Consider the following 19009-nt stretch of genomic DNA (forward strand, 5'->3'; position numbering starts at 1 on the left):
TAAACATACACTGTATATTTGGTATCAATTAAGAGATGGATGCACTTTCGGAGTAAAGTATTGTTTATTGTAGTGTATATATTCAAATGGAAGGAAAATCTAGTCAGATGTCATGTAATTAGTGTATACTAAATTGTTGTATGGTTAATTTACTTCAACTAATACAATTGGGGTAGCTCGGACCAATTTGCTTTGGGTCAGTATTTTGATTAAGTTCCATGTGGTTTAATTTACTTGCGAGAGGAAGGTAAGGGAAAGAAACTTGTCTGCAAAACAATGAAATTATGCATTTGTTAATCAGGAATGGATGTAGTATAAATCATTAGTGAGTAAGAAGAATTGTCTTCTTCACAAGTCAGTGTTTGCATCTGGAATAAGGTGTTAGGCACTGAAGATAAATGTCTGATATGTTACAGATCAGAACAGAGGGCATCTGCTTTTAGTTAAGTTGGGGACTCTTCTCTCTTTCAGGAAAGTGGACAGAGAAAGAAGAAAAAAGACTCGCAGAAGTAGTGCACGAGCTGACCAGCACGGAACCAGGTGACATTGTCACACAAGGTGTATCATGGGCTGCCGTAGCAGAACGGGTCGGCACACGCTCTGAAAAGCAATGTCGCTCTAAGTGGCTCAACTATCTCAACTGGAAACAAAGTGGGGGCACTGAGTGGACCAAGGAAGATGAAATAAATCTGATCTTGAGGTTTGTTGGTGTAGTTACTTTTAAAGGTTCATGATACATGATGTTAGCAGGATTCCGTTGGGGTCCCTTTTGCTGGTTTCTTAGACACTAAAAACTCTAGAACCCTCCAAAAATCACTGCTGTGTTTACAGTTCCCAGAGATTTATTATTGAACATATTTTTTGTTTGTTTGTTTTTTTAGTGAATGTTAGTGTTCGTGAAAGGTGTCAGATTGAAAACCCTGGAGACTGAAGTCTTTATTCCACAGAAAAGGTACAGCACAGGCAGCGACCGTGCAGGCTTCCCACACGTTGCCCCACCAATGCGCTTTAACCCTTAACTGGAGGGTAGCTCAGTCTCCCTGCCCATTCAGTCCTTGGCCTCTCTGCTGAGACGACCAACAAGGGTCAAGTGTGGTGGTGGTTTCTGTGATGTGGACGTCTTGTCTACAAAGAACTAAACCAAGACTCAAGACTGCAAATTAATTTCATGTAGGCCACCAGATACTGATTGGTTATCAGCATCTTTGACTATATTTGAACTGGCAGCCTGGTAGTAACTTTGGAAATCTTTTGCTCTCTCCAGTCCTCCTCCCATTTTAAATGCCTTTAACTCAGGCCTTTTAGCCAGTGGATTTTTAGGGGTTGATAGTTTTGGGTGGGAATAAAAAGCAAAGACATACAGGGAATCTAAACATTATTTACAGACCAATATTCACTAATTTGCTGAAGCTGTTTTACTTGAACTCAAAATGAGGAACCTGATTGCACATTTCAGAATGTGTTGGTTATCTTGTTATAATCCTTAATATTCCTTAATTATATCTGCTCGGGTCTGTCCAGATATCCTTAACATCCTATAGGATTGTTTGGTTGGTTTTGGGAGCTCTTTTTTCCATTTTTTATTTTTGTTATTGTTTGTTTCGGGGTTTGTTTTTTTGGGAGGGGGGGCGGACAGGGGGTGTTTTTGTGGGTGTTTTTTAGCTAGCAGGAGTGTTCGGTGCTATTTCTTGCTTTGTGAAGAGAACCTTTCTTAACTTCCACAAAATCTTTTCCCTCTCACTGTCCGCCTCTCATTCGTATGCTCCAGGTACAGACGAGCTGGAGGCAATTCAGAGATATTTATAGTATTCAAACAGATTCTGGTAGAATCCTGTGTGCATAACATCTGCCAAAATAGCGTGGAGATTGTCTGGAGAGCCTGATGGAGTTAATTTATGAGGAACTGTTTAATACTGTAGTTAATTTCATCTACTTTGGCTAAGAAGCACCTGAGAGGAGGCAAAACTCTATGTTAAGGATGGATGAGTATTATTTAGGAGAAAACAGGAGTAAATACCATAACATGAAATTAATTAAGTGAAAGTTCAGAGTGAATCTCAGTAAGTTTTTCCTGCCTTGGAGATGTGTTTGGGGAATGGTTTTCCAAAGAGAAAAGATGCAAGCACCATCATTTGGAATGCTTCACAATAATCTGATCAAACGCCTAATGTGTATGTAAATAAGGAGAATAATCCTGCATGGCAAGGAGATGGACTGGATCATCTAACAGGTCTAGTCCATCTTCTGTTGTTATGATTCTGCTTGACCTCTGGCAGCGTGGAGCCGTGGAAGCCCATGTCGATTCATGAGCTCTGGTGGACTATTCACTAGCATGCCGTTTTGCCGCTGTTATGTGTGACAAGACTAGAGATGTGCAACACCCCTTCCAGTCTGGAGGCTAGTTTCTAACAGGTAAATATTTTCTGTATCTTGCCAGGATAGCGGAACTTGAAGTTTCTGATGAAAATGACATCAATTGGGATATACTAGCTGAAGGATGGAGTAGTGTCCGCTCACCACAGTGGCTTCGGAGTAAATGGTGGACCATTAAAAGACAGATTGCAAACCACAAAGATGTTTCATTCCCTGGTAATGTACTACTTGCACACTTCTCTTCTGAAAGCTCCTTTCACGAATGTCAAAGGAATAAGGCTGCGTTTTGTTGTCTGTTTAAATCACTGCTGGCCAAAATGCACGTTGCTCCTTTCCTGGAAGTTACTGGCCCCTTGGATCTGCTGGCTGAATTGCTCCTACAAACAATCCTTAAGTGTTTGAGTCAAAACAAGCCAAGCTGATGTACAGAAATAAACGGTGGATTTTGCCAAGGCCCCTCGCTTTGGCTGAGCTGTATGTGAGCTGTATATGAGCAGCTCAGCTGGCAGATCTCAGATGATCTTTGGTATGGAGGGCAGTGACCTCTTCTGGTGGAAGAGGATGTGTATCTGCAGCCTCACAGTATCACCTCAGGTTAGATCTGTTACCTTTAATGCGTTAAAATGTAATCTGCGTGAGGTGCTGTATCTTCACTGTAGAAAGATGGTAGATTTACTACAAGCTGCACAGTGAGGAGGGGAGGAATCAGGAGTATAAAACTCCCCAAATACATCTCTTGTAACTCTCATTCCTGGTCAGAGAAAGTAGCACCTGAGCCAAAAGGTGTATTAGTTTCTGTGACTTGTCATTCAATCCTCCTTTTCTCTGCCTTTGGGAGAGGAAAAAAAAATCAGAGACATTGTTAACATCATTAATGCAAGGTGTAATTTAATGGACACTTTTGCTGCAGTCATCACTGTAGTTATGTATTAGTCATACCTGGAAGCTGCAATTGAGAGTGTAGTCCTGTTAATATGGTATAAACCGTATGCTAATAGACAGTTGTTACATTGAATAATAATATAACCACACCACTGAATAAACAGGATCCATTCTCTTTGCCCAGACAAAATGTCATGCTGTCAGGAGTGGGAGGTGGTTAAGCAGTTCGCTGTATTGAATGCTGGAAAAGCAGAAGCCTCAACTTTTGTAACCTCATATATGTCAACCCCTCCCTCAGTGGGACCAAAGTGATCATAGGGAAGCAACCTGGGCAGTTTTATTGGAGCAATGAGCCTCTTCTTGCACAAAGAACAGTAGTATAGCCACTGCGAGATTAATTCTCTCTGTCTCCCTGTTTCCAGTGACAGTTCTGTCAGTCTCTTGATCAAACCCGCCTCCAGGTTTTGTAAGATCGGAGAGTTAATTTCTGCCAGCAGCATTACACAACTATGATACTGTCACTTGATTGTAACCTTGGGGATATACCATACATGTTTTCAGAGAGGTCCAAAATTTTATGAGCTTTTTTTCTTTTTACAAGCATCGCAAAATGTCCAGATTCCTTGACAAAATCAAATTCACTTCAGTAGTTAACTATAAATGTGACTAATATATGTGCTAAATTTCTAGTTGATATATTTCTATAAATTGTTTAGATTCCAAATTCAGAAGGATTTTGGTTATTTTTTTTCCTCTTCAATAAATCTCGCACGCAGCATTTTAAATGTTCTTCTTCAGCATGCTTTAGCTTGAGTATTCTTTCTCTCAGTGCTGATAAAGGGTCTTAAACAACTCCATGAGAACCAAAAAAACAATCCGGGGCACCAGCTTTCGGAGAACAAGTCTGGAAGTGGATTACCAAACACTAATTCCAGTTCGGGGGTTCAGCACGTGCAGATTCGAGTGGCTCGTTTGGAGGAGAGCGCAGGCAGCACACCCAGCACTGTGGCAGCTCTGCAGATTCCCGTCCAGATCACACATGTCTGTAAGTAGCTGAAACGAATGGCTTTCTACCCTCTAATGAAACCTAAAGCTTTCTTACGTTAAGATGGTGAAGGAGGAGTGGGCATGTCTTAAAGAATGTTAATAATTCTGCTTTGGTCTTGTCATAACTTCAGATTAAGGATTTCTGGATGCCATTTGCCAGGTTCTAACTTTGTTAGGCAAATGTAGATATTATTGTGACAGTGGTACCAAGCAGCTGCAGTTGGAGCACCTGGACATAGGGGATTGTAGGAGTCTGTGCGTGTGCATGAGCACAAGAACTTGCTGTATAACGTGGTATTTGAAGAAGCTTCAGTACACAGGTGTCTTAATGGAGATGCAAAATATATGCTTATTTCTTTAATTTCTTGTGGTAGCTCTTGTCTAGAGCATTGAACATAGAATCATAGAACAGTTTGGGTTGGAAGGGACCTTCAAAGCTCATCCAGTCCAACCCCTGCCATGAGGAGAAACATCTTCACCCAGATCAGGTTGCTCAGAGCCCTGTCCAGTCTGGCCTGGGATGTCTCCAGGGATGGTTCATCCACCACCTCTTGGGCAACCTGGGCCAGTGTTTCATCACCCTCAGTGTAAAAAATTTCTTCCTCATGTCCAGCCTGAATCTCACCTCTTTTAGTTTAAAACCATCACCTGTTGTCCTATCACAATAGGCCCTGCTAAAAAGTCTGTCCCCATCTTTATTATAGGCCACTTTTAAGTACTGAAAGGCCTCAATAAGGTCATGAACATGGTCTCCTCTTGTGTAATACATTCCTTGCTATATGCCTAAGTCCTGATGAAGGACACTTAAGCAGGAAGGTATATAATGTATTTTCTACCCTTATTCTTCATTATGCAGACACAAACACTCTGGAGAGCATTAATTAGTTGGTTCTCAGGCACTGGAACAGGCTGCCCAGGGTGGAGTCACTGTCCCTGTAGGCGTTTAAAAGATACGTAGATTTGGTGCTTAGGGACATGGTTTAGAGGTGTTGGGTTAATGGTTGGACTCAGTGATCTTAAAGGTCTTTTCCAACCAAAATATTTCAATGTTCAACTGATGATCTGCTGTAACCACTGTATTTTTTTTAAGTTTGTGCTTCCCATCCTCTTAAGGATGAACTTTGCTCATTATCAAATATCTATAACCAGCTCTACTTTGATGGTAGTGCTTATTGGGTTTTTTTGTAACTAATCTTATGAAGCAACTCCATTCACTCCAGTCCAGCCATTCTGTATACAACCTGTCGTCTCTATGGCCTGTTATTTTCCACTGCTTGTCATTTTTTAATTTTATTAGAAAAATTAGCTGATCAGACTAAGAACTAATTATTCAGGCTATGACTAGATAGGCATTTGTAGACATTTTTTTTGTGTATAATTTCATTATATTAGCCTATCTTAAGTGCTGTCTTCATTTTCTTTGGTTTATGTCTTAAATAAAATGTCATGCTATACCAAGCCAAAAACTTTTTATCTGTAGTAACACATTGGTGGTCACATACTTTGAACCAAGCTGTTCAAAGCCATTGAGTTTTTATGAACAAGCAAGATGTGCTGGAACTCTGTAACCTTTAGTCCTTTCTGAATTTAATCCCGTAATGGTTATTTTGTGATAACACTTGCCCTGGTCTGCCTAAAAAGCCTTTTTTCCCCATTTTAGTCTGCTTGGCTGAAGAATTTCTGTTCGTGTAATCCAAGTGAGTTTTGTATTGTGTCTTTTCTGTCTTTCCCAATCCCATGAGAGCTGATCCCATCAGCCACTTGCAGCTGCATTAGACAGAATACTCAAGGTTTCAGAGGGATAATTCCTGTAATCTTTATGGATATAAATGGCTGAGTAACAGGCCACACTTTACAGCTATCTGCTACTTGATGCCGGGAAATCTGCAGCAGGAAACTGCGAGGGCGACGAATCATGGACTCCACACAATCCAATATGAATTCAAGCGAAGCCGTTTATTACTTGTTATAACTCTCCTTAAATATCTTTTTGACCTGTCCACGCGCTGTCCATGCATCAGAAGGCTACTTGTAATTGGTCAATAGCTGCTGTTCACGCGCCGCAAACTAATAGGTGATTGGATTATACAATTCTTACATAAGCTCTAATATTATACAAAATGTATCTATATTATAGCTGACTTGCTGATTCTTTTCTTCACTAGACAGTCTTTCTTTTGTTTTACCCAAGGTTGTATAAAGTCACGTAAGACACGTAGGCTGCTCGACTCTTGCTCTCTTGCTGAATACATAGGCCTCAGAGGCCTGTTCAGTTCAATTCCATACAATGTCCATTAACTTCAAGAAAATCACTCAAATGTCCCACAATTCCCCCTTTTTGTTTCTGAGCCAACCATAGACCTTTCATGAATTTTTCTACTGTACGTTGTACACATTGTAAGATACAAGGAATAAGCATTAACATTACTAATACAACAATCCTTTATCCATCCTGTAATACCCCAGCCATTCAACCACTTGTCTAAACCCCAGTCCTCATAGGTTAACTTCTTGGTCATGTCATCTAACCTTCTAATTGCTTTGTGAATTGATTCAGAATGATCAGACAAATTCATGCAACACATCCCATCAGAGTCTTCACAACCATGTCCTTGCGCTAACAACAAAAAATCTGTGGCAGCACGATTTTGAAGCGTAGCATGCCTAATTGAATCTGTGTCTGCTAAAAGTCCAGATAATGCTAAAGAAGTAGCGTTAGTCTGTTTTGCTAACCAGCATCCTAATTTGTTAAGTGTAGTCAAAGCCTGTGCTGCTGCAACTCCAGGTGCAAAAATAGAAGATGCTATAGTTTCGCCTTTTCCCCAAAATTGTATGTTATCTTTACAATCTTTATTATAGGCATGAATGCTTCTTTTTCCTCTCTTATGCATTAAAATGCTTGATGTATTTGGAGTCAACAGAGTCAATCTCCCTAAAGAACATGGTCCTCCTTTTATGTAGGAAGGAATTCCTTGCCAAGCTCTATCTCCACAAATTAGAAAAACTCCTGGGGGTAATTTCAAAGGAATATTGGTAGCCCTAGATACATTTGGACTGGTGTAATTACACCAAAAAGTCTGGTTGTGATATACAGATGATGAAGCATTTACCACTTGCACAAGAGAGATGTTTTTCCCTGAATAATTGAAATACAGACAAAAATCCATTTTTACTGATCCTAGTAACTCAATTTCTTGAGGTTCCAAACCTCCTTGTGGTAGGTCTACAACCCAGATGTCCCAATTATCTGTCACGTTTTTACCATCAACCAATTGTTTCTTATTTCCAGGAATGGGCCAATTATCTAGTGGAACTCCAACTAAACGTGTTGAAAAAGGATTGCTCGGAGATGCAGTAGCTAAACAGATTGAATCTTGACCTGTCATGTTGGCTAAAGTTATCCAAATGTTAGTCTTTGGCTGAGAAGGAAGCCAAAAAGCATCACTTATGTTTAGCACTATTAGAGTAATGCCTACTATGCATTGCAAAAACCATACCATCATTGAACTCTGTATGAATAAATGAAGCAATTATATCATCCCAACAGGTTAAAACTAATCAGTCTTAATTTTTCCCCTCTATGTTATTAATTGTATGCTATGTATCTAATCAGTTTCACCACTAGATGGCGCTGCTTCTGATTCTTGCGTCTTGTTGCCGTTTCTAACTTCTGTGCTCTGAGCAGTGTTTTCTAGCCAGGGTTTGATCCACTTTGCCGGAACCCAGCGCGATCCTGATCCTGTAACGACACAGGCATATCCCCGTCCCCATGTTATCAAGTTCCATGGACCTTCCCATTGTCCTGTAACTCCATTTTTTACCCAAACTTTTGCTTGTCCCTTTTTGACTTGCTCTAAACCTCCTGTTAAACCTGCACCATGAGTTACCATAGGAGGAACCTTTTCTCCCTTGGGTAACCTAAGGTAGTTCATAACATATATAGCTTTTTGTAAGCGCTCTTGAGGTGCTAGGTTAACCTCCCCCTTTTTTTTGTTTTTGCAACAGCTGTTTTAAGGTATGATGTGTACATTCCACAATAGCTTGCCCTGTTGGTTGATGCGGTGTCCCTGTCGTATGGATAATGCCCCATAAGGATAAAAATTGAGTGGTAGCCCGAGCAATATAGCCAGGACCATTATCTGTTTTAATTTCTTTTGGAATACCAAGAGCCGCAAAAACTGCCCTTAAATGTTTTTGAACATGTTTGCTAGACTCTCCTGCCTGAGCAGTAGCCCATATAACATGAGAAAAAGCATCAACCGAAACGTGAACATACTTGAGACGTCCAAATTCTGCAAAGTGTGTGACATCCATTTGCCAGACCTCTAAAGGTCCAAGACCTCGTGGATTAACACCTCCTGAAATCCCACCAGAGCAATTTTGACAATCAGCACAGCACAAAGCAATGTTTCGTGCATCAATCTCAGGAATATGAAACTGTTTCTGTAAAACGCTAGCTGACTGATGGAAAAAATCATGTGAGCGACGAGCTTGAGCAAATCTGTCTATAGAAGGACCCGTCCAAGCAGGTGCAACTAATCTATCTGCGCGCTGATTACCTTCAGCTAAGCTACTAGCAATGCTTGTATGACTTCTGATATGAGTGATAAAGTAACGATGTGTTCGCTGATTCAGTAAATCCCATAAAATTTTAAATAATCTGTACTGTAGTAAAGTGTCAATATTCTTCAAAACTGCTCTTTCTAATCGCAGTACAACTCCTACAACATAAAGTGAATCACATACTACATTCACAGGTTGTTTATCCCACATCTTAAAGACTTGAATTACTGCTTGTAGTTCTAAGAGTTGAACTGAACCCTCTAAATCAGTTAGCACAAAATCCTTCCATTCTCCCTCTTCCTGCCATGTTATTGCAGCTTTTTGTGAACGACCTCCTGCATCTGTAAAAACAGTGACACCTCTTACTGGATTCAGAGATAGAAGAGGCATTCGTTCTATTTGAAATGTTGGCAATCACCCCATAAGTTTATGTGGAGGGTAATGCACTCTAATTGGTCCTGAGTAATCTAACATTGCAGACTGTAGAGCTATAGAATTCTGTAATGCCCATTGTAAATATTCAGTTGACAAAGGTATGACTACATAATCTGGTTCTTTACCACTTATTTCTACTATACGAGATCGACCTTTTATTATCAATTGTGCAAATGCTTCTATTCTGGTAACTACTGATCGTTTGGGTTGAATTGAAAGAAACAACCACTCCAAAATTCTGAGTGGATCAGATTCTTTTGCCCAGTGCATAATCAAAGCAAAAGGATGTGCAGAGTTATTAATAACCATTAATCCTAATTCTTGTTCTGGATCCCATCTGTATGTATAATGTTTGGAAATTTTTTGCATAATGTTAACTAATGCTTGTACTTCAGCATTTGCTGAACGTGGAGCATCAACCCCACCTCCTCCCTGTAGTAATTTAGCAATTGGCAGTACATCACCATTTGTAATACCACAACAGGTACAAATCCAATTCAAGTCACCCATAATTTTTTGAACATCATTTAAAGTCTGAATGTTAGTCCTGATAGTCAATTTTTGAGGATGAACTGTAGCCTTAGTAATTTCCCAGCCTAAATATTTCCAAGGCTGTGTTTGTTGAATTTTCTCTGGTGCAATTTTTAAACCTCTGGTTCCTAATTCTTTTTCTAGTTCTGTAACTATTAATTCAATTTGAAGTGATTTTCCAGTAATCAAAATATCATCCATGTAATGATATATGATCAATTCTCTGTGTTTGTCACGTAGAGGTGCCAATGCCCAAGCAACATATAACTGACTATTTTTGACCCTTTTGGAATATGAACTGCAGGAAAAAGTGTCCATACCATAATAGAAATCACTCCAGTAAGATCAGCATCTATTATTCCCGGTAAAACAAAAACTCCTTTTCTGGATGTAGAAGATCTCCCCAGCAGTAGCGCACTTAACCCTCGACCCAAAGGTCCATGCATTTCAGTAGGAATGCAGCAAACCCTTGAATCCACCAGAGTTGTCTCTACTGCCGTTGAGATATCCACTCCTGCCCTCCCTGCGGTGGCGGCGGCGATGCTGTCCAAACAGCCTGCCTGTGAGGGTTGCTGTTTTGTGTCATCGCGCTGCCCCTCCCCGCGCTCAGTGACCCGTTTAAAGGTCTACCATCCTTAGTAAATCTTGATCTGCAATCCACAGCCCTGTGTCCAAACTTTTGACAGCGAGTACAGACACCAGTGTTAGCACTACTTGATTCCTTTGTCAGTTGTCTCGGCTTTGCTTTACACTGCACTTTTATGTGACCTGATTTTCCACAATTATAACACAAAAGTCCTGATTCCTATCTACCTTTTTGAATTAATGGCTTTATGGCTGCTGCAAAAGCACTAGCCATATAACCAGCGTGCTCTTCTGGTGTACCCACCCTTGAACATGCCTCTAGCATATCAACTAAAGTCGAATTCTTTGGCATCGCCTGTAAAATACGCTTACAAGCAGGATTAGCATTGTCCACTGCTAAAGTCATAAGCAATGATTCACGAACCGGATCAGTTAACTGCGACCTTTCCAGTACTTCACGTAAACGCTCTAAAAATGCCATGTAGGACTCATTTTGACCCTGTTTAACAGTAGTATATGGAGGTATAACTTTTCTATCTTCAGGCAATGTTTTTAATGCTTCTCTGGCTAAGTTCATTGACTGATGTAATATTGGTGCAAGCAATCTAGCTTGTCTTTGTACATCAGCAAATTCTCCTTGACCTAAGAGCATATCTACTGTCGCTACTCATAATGGATCTCCATCCCCCCTTTCTAGATTTTGTAGTACTGCTTGCTGTACCAAATCATACCAACGCGTTCGCCACAGTAAACTGCTGTATTGGTGTTAGTATCATTTGCATCAACGTACGTGAATCTGAAGGAGTCATAAGATTAGTAGTAAAAATATTGTCAATAAATGCTTGAGTATAAGGTGACTGTAACCCATGTTCTTTTACCGATTTCCTAGCCTCCTTAATTATTTCCCAAGGAAAAGAAGCCCAATAGGTAGGTTTCTGTTTTCCATCATTCCCTATACCCCCCAATATCACTGGATACGCGGACGGTAAAACTTCCCCTTCAAGCAATGCATTTTTAATAACACCCTGTGGTAGGATTACCACCCACAGCACCCTTCGCAGCTCCCGCAATTCCCGTACCTCCCACCGCTCCCCCAGAATGCTTATCAGAAATTTTCTGTTCTAGTCTATGTATTATCACGTCTTCTCTGTTCAGTTGATCGTCTAAATAGGCTTGTTGAATCTGTTGTTGTTTCTCCAAACTTTCCAGTTTCCAAATAAGCTCTTGGGCCCATTTAGGCTTATCAGGAAACCCAGAATGAATCGGAGGTTCAGGAGTAGGCGGTGTAGACGGCGGCAAAGGAGGATAAAACAGTTTCTTCTTCGTCGAGTCGGTCGGTGTATTTTTATCAATTTCCATGTCCTCAATATGTTGACTCTGTTTTTTCGATGATTCTTCTCCCAGGGGAGGTGCAGCCAGTTCCTCTGCCAGCACTTCCTCTGGGAGTGAATACTGTGTTGGATCACGAGCAAAAACTTGCAACTTAATCGGCATTTGAGCTGGAAATGCCTGTTTTGAGTCATTAAGGCTCATAACAGTCTTTTCTTCTTTTATAGGACTTAATGCAGCAAATGTGCCTTGTGTAACAGTCTTTTCAGCTTTTAACTGTTTCAGTGTAGTAATTATCAGTTGCCAGGCGGTTACAAGGCCAAGAATATCTTTTTCTCCACGACTAACTGCCTCCCACAAAACAGTTCCCGCTTTTTCCCAAGTCTCTATCTGAAAAGCTCCTGATGGATCAGCAGGAAATCCGTTGTCCCTACACCAAATTAAGAGTCTTTTGGGGTTATTCTCCTCATACTTCACTCCTCTCCTAGAGAGGATATGCGAGGGAAGACGCAGTATTGCTTCTTCTTCTTTTGATATATTCTGCCCCATCTCCTCTCGCCCCCGGCTGCTCACCTCTTTGGGTGTCCGTTGCGCAACGATATTGGATCCTCTGTTCCTCCTCCGTCGCTTCTGCAGCGATCATTCAGGAGGCACGCAGCCCGCAGACTGCGTCCCGGTCACGGTCCAGCCGCGCCGACTCCAGCCAGGGCTCGCTCCTCACAGCAGTCGTCCCCTTCGCCGTAAATTCTCCTTTCGGATCACGTCGGGGTCACCACTTGCGAGGGCGACGAATCATGGACTCCACACAATCCAATATGAATTCAAGCGAAGCCGTTTATTACTTGTTATAACTCTCCTTTAAATATCTTTTTGACCTGTCCACGCGCTGTCCATGCATCAGAAGGCTACTTGTAATCGGTCAATAGCTGCTGTTCACGCGCCGCAAACTAATAGGTGATTGGATTATACAATTCTGACATAAGCTCTAATATTATACAAAATGTATCTATATTATAGCTGACTTGCTGATTCTTTTCTTCACTAGACTGTCTTTCTTTTGTTTTACCCAAGGTTGTATAAAGTCACATAAGACACGTAGGCTGCTCGACTCTTGCTCTCTTGCTCTCTTGCTGAATACATAGGCCTCAGAGGCCTGCTCAGTTCAATTCCATACAATGTCCATTAACTTCAAGAAAATCACTCAAATGTCCCACAGGAAACCTTGGACATGCCACTACAACAACAAAAGCTTTAAAAGCAGAGCTCATATCTTCTTAAAAGACCAAGATTAGTCTATTTTGAAGCCGGTGTCTGAAAAGGCCAAGTTTCCAGTGCTTGAAGCACCACTGTCATGTAGGTCTTTTGCCCTTTTGGTATTTATGGAATTACTGGATAGTCCCAGGCAAAGTATGAATTTGCCTGCAGCCTTTGAGTTTTTTAAGAATAACTGAAAAATCATAATTATGGTTCTGAATAGGTTTTTGATACCTTATAAAGCTTTGGATAAGAGCTGTTTGGACCTGGTAATCTTGAAATGTCTGATACGTAAACTGTGCTTATCTTAGTTTTAGAATTAATAGAGATAATTAATTACACACTTGTGGTAAGAAAGCTTACAGCTTTTATACACAAAATCATGACACACAGGGCAGGTAAATATGTTGGGGAGCATCTGTTTCATCAGTGGACATACTGGGGAGGGCAGAAAAGGTTAAAAATAAAAAGACAATATTAAACCTGACACCACTTTACAGCAGGGATATCATTACACCAGAACCTCTTACAAATCTCATTACAAAAAGTAATTAGGTCGTGTCAGGTAACTTTATTTTTCTGCTTTTATCCCTGTGCACTAAAACCATACTTTCTTTCGCTCTTTTGGCTTGTAGAATTCCCTCTTTAAATTGTATTGTATCTTGGGTACCAATTAGAAAACCATGTAATTAGGGTTGCAGCCAGTTTTCTTTTTCTTATTGCTGGAATTAACAGTACCCCACTATGTGGTAATTATAGTATGTTATGCTCTCTGCAGGGCTGTACGTTTTGGTTTACATACTTTCTTTGTCTTTTTTTCTTCCTTTTGCAGCTTCAACCGATTCCCCTGCTGCTACTGTTGACTCTGAGACAATAACACTGAACAGCGGAACACTACAGGCCTTTGAGATTCTTCCAGTAAGTAACAGAGAATTGGTATTTGTTTCTGTGGTTTTTCTTTTAGGCACAGCTACTACTTAGACTCTGGAACTATGCATTTATCAAAAAAAAACCCAACCAAAACCAGTTCTGAACTGAAGAGATCTAAAACTCAAAGTTCAAAGCAAAATGTATTTCTAAAGGTGTAATTCATGTTTTACTTCGCAGCCCTAATGAATTACAGTTAAATGCTTTAAATCTGTCTTAATGCCCTAGTGCTGTGAAGGTTTTTTTTGTGCTTATGGGGGTGTTTTGTTGGTTTGGAGATTTTTTTAGTTTGGGTTTTTTTTTTTTTTTTGGTTGTTGTTAAAATCTGACATAACAGAGCCAGAGGAAGCTCCCAGCAAGTCAATCACAGAATCATTTTGGTTGGAAGAGACCTTTAAGATCATCGAGTCCAACCATAACCTAAATCTAGCACTAAACCATATCTCTAAGAACCTAACTGATGTGTCTTCCAAATACCTCCAGAGATGGTGACTCTACCAGTTCCCTGGGCAGCCTGTTCCAAAGATTCCCTCAGTCCCATTGCGCTGTAATTTACAGCACAGTTTCTCTTTCATTTCAATGTTAAGAGCAAGTTTAATTTCTTTCTTTCTTTCCTGCTGTTGTACAGCAAAATACAGCCCTGCTTGACTCTTAGCCATAATACTTGTCTTGGTAGCCTGAGGCTGTAGATGAGTTTTTCTACTTCTGGAGTGCAGAACAGTGAGAGATTGGATTTGTGTGTTTGTTCTCCAGGGGACTTACAGTTAGGCTAGTTCACAAGAGGAGGGGAGATTTAAGTTAGACATGAGGAAGAAATTTTTTACACTGAGGGTGGTGAAACGCTGGCCCAGGTTGCCCAGAGAGGTGGTGGATGAACCATCCCTGGAGACATCCCAGGCCAGGCTGGACGGGGCTCTGAGCAACCTGAGCTGGGTGAAGATGTCCCTGCTCATGGCAGGGGGAAACTGGGTGACCTTTGAAGGTCCCTGCCATCCCAAACTACTCTACAATTCTATGTAAATAAGCACACTTGGTGTGTCCCAGGAAGGCGTTGCGTTTGGGTATTAAACTTGTATTGTCTTTTGTAGTCTTTCCATCTCCAGCCGACTGGCACACCAGGTACGTACTTACTGCAGACAAGCTCAAGCCAAGGCCTTCCTTTAACGCTGACAACAAGTCCTACCATGACCCTCACGGCAGCTGCTGCTCCAGCCTCCCCAGAGCAGATCATCGTTCATGCCTTGTCGGTATGTATGTGAGCAGCGAAAAGACTGGAGTTTGGGCAGTGGGGGGTATTGGAACATAATAATGCAGGTCACTATATGCGCATGTTAAATTTGTAAACAGTTCTTAAGTCATAACAATGTTGTTTTGCTTAAAAGACTGACGCTGAGAATTTAGTTTTCTGTACTGTTTCTAAAAAGAAGCTTCAAGTTGGTTGAAAACAGCTTAGTAAGCAACTTAGTTCATATTGTGGCTGAACGTGTTGTCTCCATCTAGTGGTTTGTCCCACTGAAACAAAACACCAGGGTTTCCTGATGTTCCTCTCAGAAATATGGGTGTTCACAAAACTTGTTCAGTAGTAACTGACTTACTTTTTATTAGAGGAAAGGAAGGAGAAGCAAACTGGAGATCAAATAATGAAAGTGATGCAAAATTCAGGAAAAAAGCTCTGATCTTTTGAATCTACAGCGATACTCACCTGAACAGTTGCTTCTGTTTCATATTACATATTTACTTTGTGAATTATAGAACAGTTGACACCAAATTTAGACTACAAATTCATCATTTAAGGCCGGAAAAGGTCAACAGATGACCTAGGCTCACGTGCTATATACGTAAAACTGTAAATTACACTTACTAATGAGTTCTTTGAATCCTTTTGCTTTCCTTTGCTGAAAGATTCGAAGATATTTAGAGGAAAGCCTCTGATGTTTTTTTGTTTGTGTCTCTTTTTGCAAATACCGCTTACAGCCAGAGCACTTGTTAAATACAAGTGACAATGTCACGGTGCAGTGCCACACACCAAGTGTCATAATCCGCACCGTCGCTGCTGAAGACATCTCCTCCTCTGTCGCTCAGGCAGAACTCGCTGTTGATTCAGACATTCAGTCGGCTGACCTGACAGATCCTCACGACACCCTAGAAACAAACACTTTCCCAGGTGATATCCGTCCACCCAAGCTGAGTGACGAAGAGCAGTCAGCCTACAATGAAGATGATGCCTCCAAATTCAGCGGCAGGAATAGAACTGAACTGATGGATGGAATTACAGTAAGAACTGAGATTACAGATGCAGACCTGAAACAGGAAGAGGATTCTCACTCGGATTTACCCAGCACTTATGTTACTGAGGTAAGGCAGTGTGTGATACTTGATATTTTCCCTATCGCTGCAACGAGAATGATTTAATTGCATCTTGGACCTTTACGTTAAACTGTTTGTATGAATATGTCAGTGATTTCACGTGTATCATAGTTCTAAGCATTTTGTTTGGATCTTCTATCCTTGAGCTTTGTTAATATGGCTATGAAAGTGCCAGCATTTAATATGGAACTAAGGCATATATTTAACTTTGTCTGGAGCATTGAGTACCTCACTAGCTGTGGAGTTGTTTCACTACTCAGGGTACATTTGCTTGATGACTTTGTCAGGCAGGAGTGTTGGTGGCACCAGACAGTTGCCTTCACCTTAATCCTATTTGATGATGTTGCTTTAAACTAGACTGTTAATTGTCCAACACACATACTTTATAGGTAGATAGAGTGCTGAGCAAGGGAGGTGGGGTACAGTGTTTAGCTTTTGCTCTGTGAATCTAATAACATATTTTTAAGTGCACCAGTTTCCATTCTTTGAGGACACATTACACATAGTACTCCAGTTAACTATCTGTTAAATTGGAATGTAGCCATTTTAGCCATCTCTCTCTCTGGCCTCAGTTTTATTCAGCTCCGACACCTGAGATGCAGAAATGCATTTATCTGAATTATTTGGGGCATTTGGATTGTTTATACTAAGTTCCTCCATCTTTCAGTTGTTGAAACTATCGTAATGAGTAAGCACAAGAAAAGAGAGATGTTGAAAAGAAGGTAATTCTCTTCAGTGGGTAGAAAATACCTCTTCCCTTAGAAGCTTGACTAGGTTATACTGCGGAAAGATATAAGTTAGATTCAAGTACCTCATCCTGTTCTCTAAAACACTGTGCTCTACAATTGCTGTAATTCTGCTTTATCCATCTTGAAAATCCATTGTTGATATGCTGAGACTTTGTTAGGCATTGTCTTTGAAAAACAGACACTTCATATCCATTCTGCTTTTACAAAGTGGAGGATCTTCAACCTCTCCACAGTCTGCTGCTGCAGAAGTATTTGGATCCTGAACACATCTGAGGCTGGGCATTATTCTTTCATTTTTTTCTTCCATGTCTCATGGTTGACATAGTTGTGATAAGATTCTCAACGACTAAGGCAGCCCATCAGCTTTCTACTCTTGGTTTAGAATTTCAGCTTCTAAGGGTAGGATTAGTAAACCTTTGCTACAAACCTAGTTCCTAATTAAACTTTGTAGAAATTGCAGCAGCAGGATATAAAGATGTACAAAACCTTCCAATACAAAAAAAAACAGAGTTTGTAATTCTGCTTTGCCTTACACTTCTAGTCAGATTGAAGTTTGATATGTGTATTTAAATTCTAGGAAATAGTGAACTGTGAGTGATTCTAAGTGAACAGTTACTCTAGAAACACATGCCTAAATTTTGCTTTCTTTAAGTCAGTGTTATTTTTCCACGTTAGCCAGTGTTGCGCTGTCGCTGTGCGTGTGGGCATGGGAAGCAGGCAGTCGTGCTGCAGGGTGTTATTATTCCTGCCTGGGAAAGGTGCCCATTTGCCACAATGGCTTCTTTAGTTTTTCACGCCTCCTTTGCCCAGTTTCACACTGCTTATCGTGGGCCGGTTCCGCTGTGCTCTCTGCAGAAAGCTGCTTTTGCAGGTCAGGCACGGTGTGCCTTGCGTGAATGGGTGCAGTTTGGAGCAGGTCTGATTTGCTGAGCTGTAGCTCTCCAGTGGCACCAGGGAAGGGGTTTTCAGGCAGTTGCCTTTGCAAAAACATTGGGAAACTATGTAGGAAAACAAGTTTTCCTAAAAAACTAGGTGGAGGAACTTCAGGGGTTTCTTTAACCTCTCCCAGACATTTCCCACTCTCTCTGAAAACAGGGATAAATCCAGGTACCCCCCATTGTGCCAGCAACATTTACTAGCGTTCTGCACAGTGATTCCTGAAGCTCGAACAAACTTTACACGTTACACACAAAAACTGGAACCCGAATATCCCTGCTTACTGTGGCAGCACTATCTAGGATGTATTTTCACTGCGTTTGCAGAATCAGGAGCCCGCTGGAGTGTGCTGGGACACAAAGTGAGCCAGACGTGTTACTGGCATTTCAGTGCTAGCGCTGCCGGACGCAGCGAAGAGGCAGCAGCTCTTATGGAACCAAAAGAGGGGTGGGGGTGTTGACAGTCTGTACCTGGAAGGAATCAGTGTGTTGCTAATTTTTTTATATAATGAGGCTCAGCTCAAAATATTTGGAGCCACCCTACAGTCAGCAAGTTACAGGGCAAGCAAGGCACAGTAATTAAAACGGGTCTTTTGAGCTCCGTGTCCAGTAGTTAAAACTTGACACAGAAGCAGGAATTGCAAAACTAAGTATTAAGTTCAGGTAAATGGATTGTGTTTGTGAAGCTGGTAAGTACTACAAAGGCAATGCTTCAGTATCTCAGAACATCTAGACAGCAAGTACTGCCAAAGCTTAATTATTCCTCCTTATAGACAAAATGTTTGATGTACAAGAGGACGTTTTATCACCACCCAGCAGGCTCTCCTCTCTCCTTGCCCTCATACTGCTCACAGCGTAGAATTCTTCTCATCTTGTTTTTAGATGCCTGCACTGCAATGAAACGTGCCCTATAAATGCTGAAATAAACTAGCTCAGATGCTGACATTTCAATTTAATGAGATAAAATTCATCCAGGGAGTCTGTTGCTTATTATGGCGTGTGGCTGACCACAGCAGGTTTTTTTGTTGAGGC

At 41.0% G+C, this 19009-nt stretch overlaps 1 protein-coding gene and 1 long non-coding RNA gene across 10 annotated transcripts in view; one reads left to right on the plus strand and one right to left on the minus strand.

Annotated features, from left to right (window-relative positions):
• DMTF1 (cyclin D binding myb like transcription factor 1) overlaps positions 1 to 19009 on the plus strand; it is a 49048-nt gene that overhangs the window by 19780 nt on the left and 10259 nt on the right. For 8 of the 9 annotated variants that reach the window (XR_010469639.1, XR_010469640.1, XM_065049232.1 and 5 more), the window contains 6 exons: positions 472 to 700; positions 2438 to 2589; positions 4085 to 4300; positions 13832 to 13917; positions 15015 to 15173; positions 15901 to 16281. Coding sequence is in view for 7 of the 9 variants with exons in the window: in XM_065049232.1 (XP_064905304.1) it covers positions 472 to 700; positions 2438 to 2589; positions 4085 to 4300; positions 13832 to 13917; positions 15015 to 15173; positions 15901 to 16281 (1223 nt within the window). In the remaining 2 variants the exon portion in view is untranslated. Of the gene's footprint in view, positions 1 to 471; positions 701 to 2437; positions 2590 to 4084; positions 4301 to 13831; positions 13918 to 15014; positions 15174 to 15900; positions 16282 to 18137; positions 19004 to 19009 lie in introns of those variants that run through there. The other variant, XM_065049230.1, reaches the window with a different exon arrangement.
• LOC135578241 (uncharacterized) lies at positions 6240 to 14080 on the minus strand. The gene is made up of 2 exons (XR_010469644.1): positions 12319 to 14080; positions 6240 to 8041 (listed from the first exon to the last, which is right to left on the minus strand). It is a non-coding gene; the product is annotated as an uncharacterized LOC135578241 (long non-coding RNA).

This window comes from Columba livia, chromosome 1, assembly GCF_036013475.1.
Source record: "Columba livia isolate bColLiv1 breed racing homer chromosome 1, bColLiv1.pat.W.v2, whole genome shotgun sequence".
NCBI classification, from domain to species: domain Eukaryota; kingdom Metazoa; phylum Chordata; class Aves; order Columbiformes; family Columbidae; genus Columba; species Columba livia.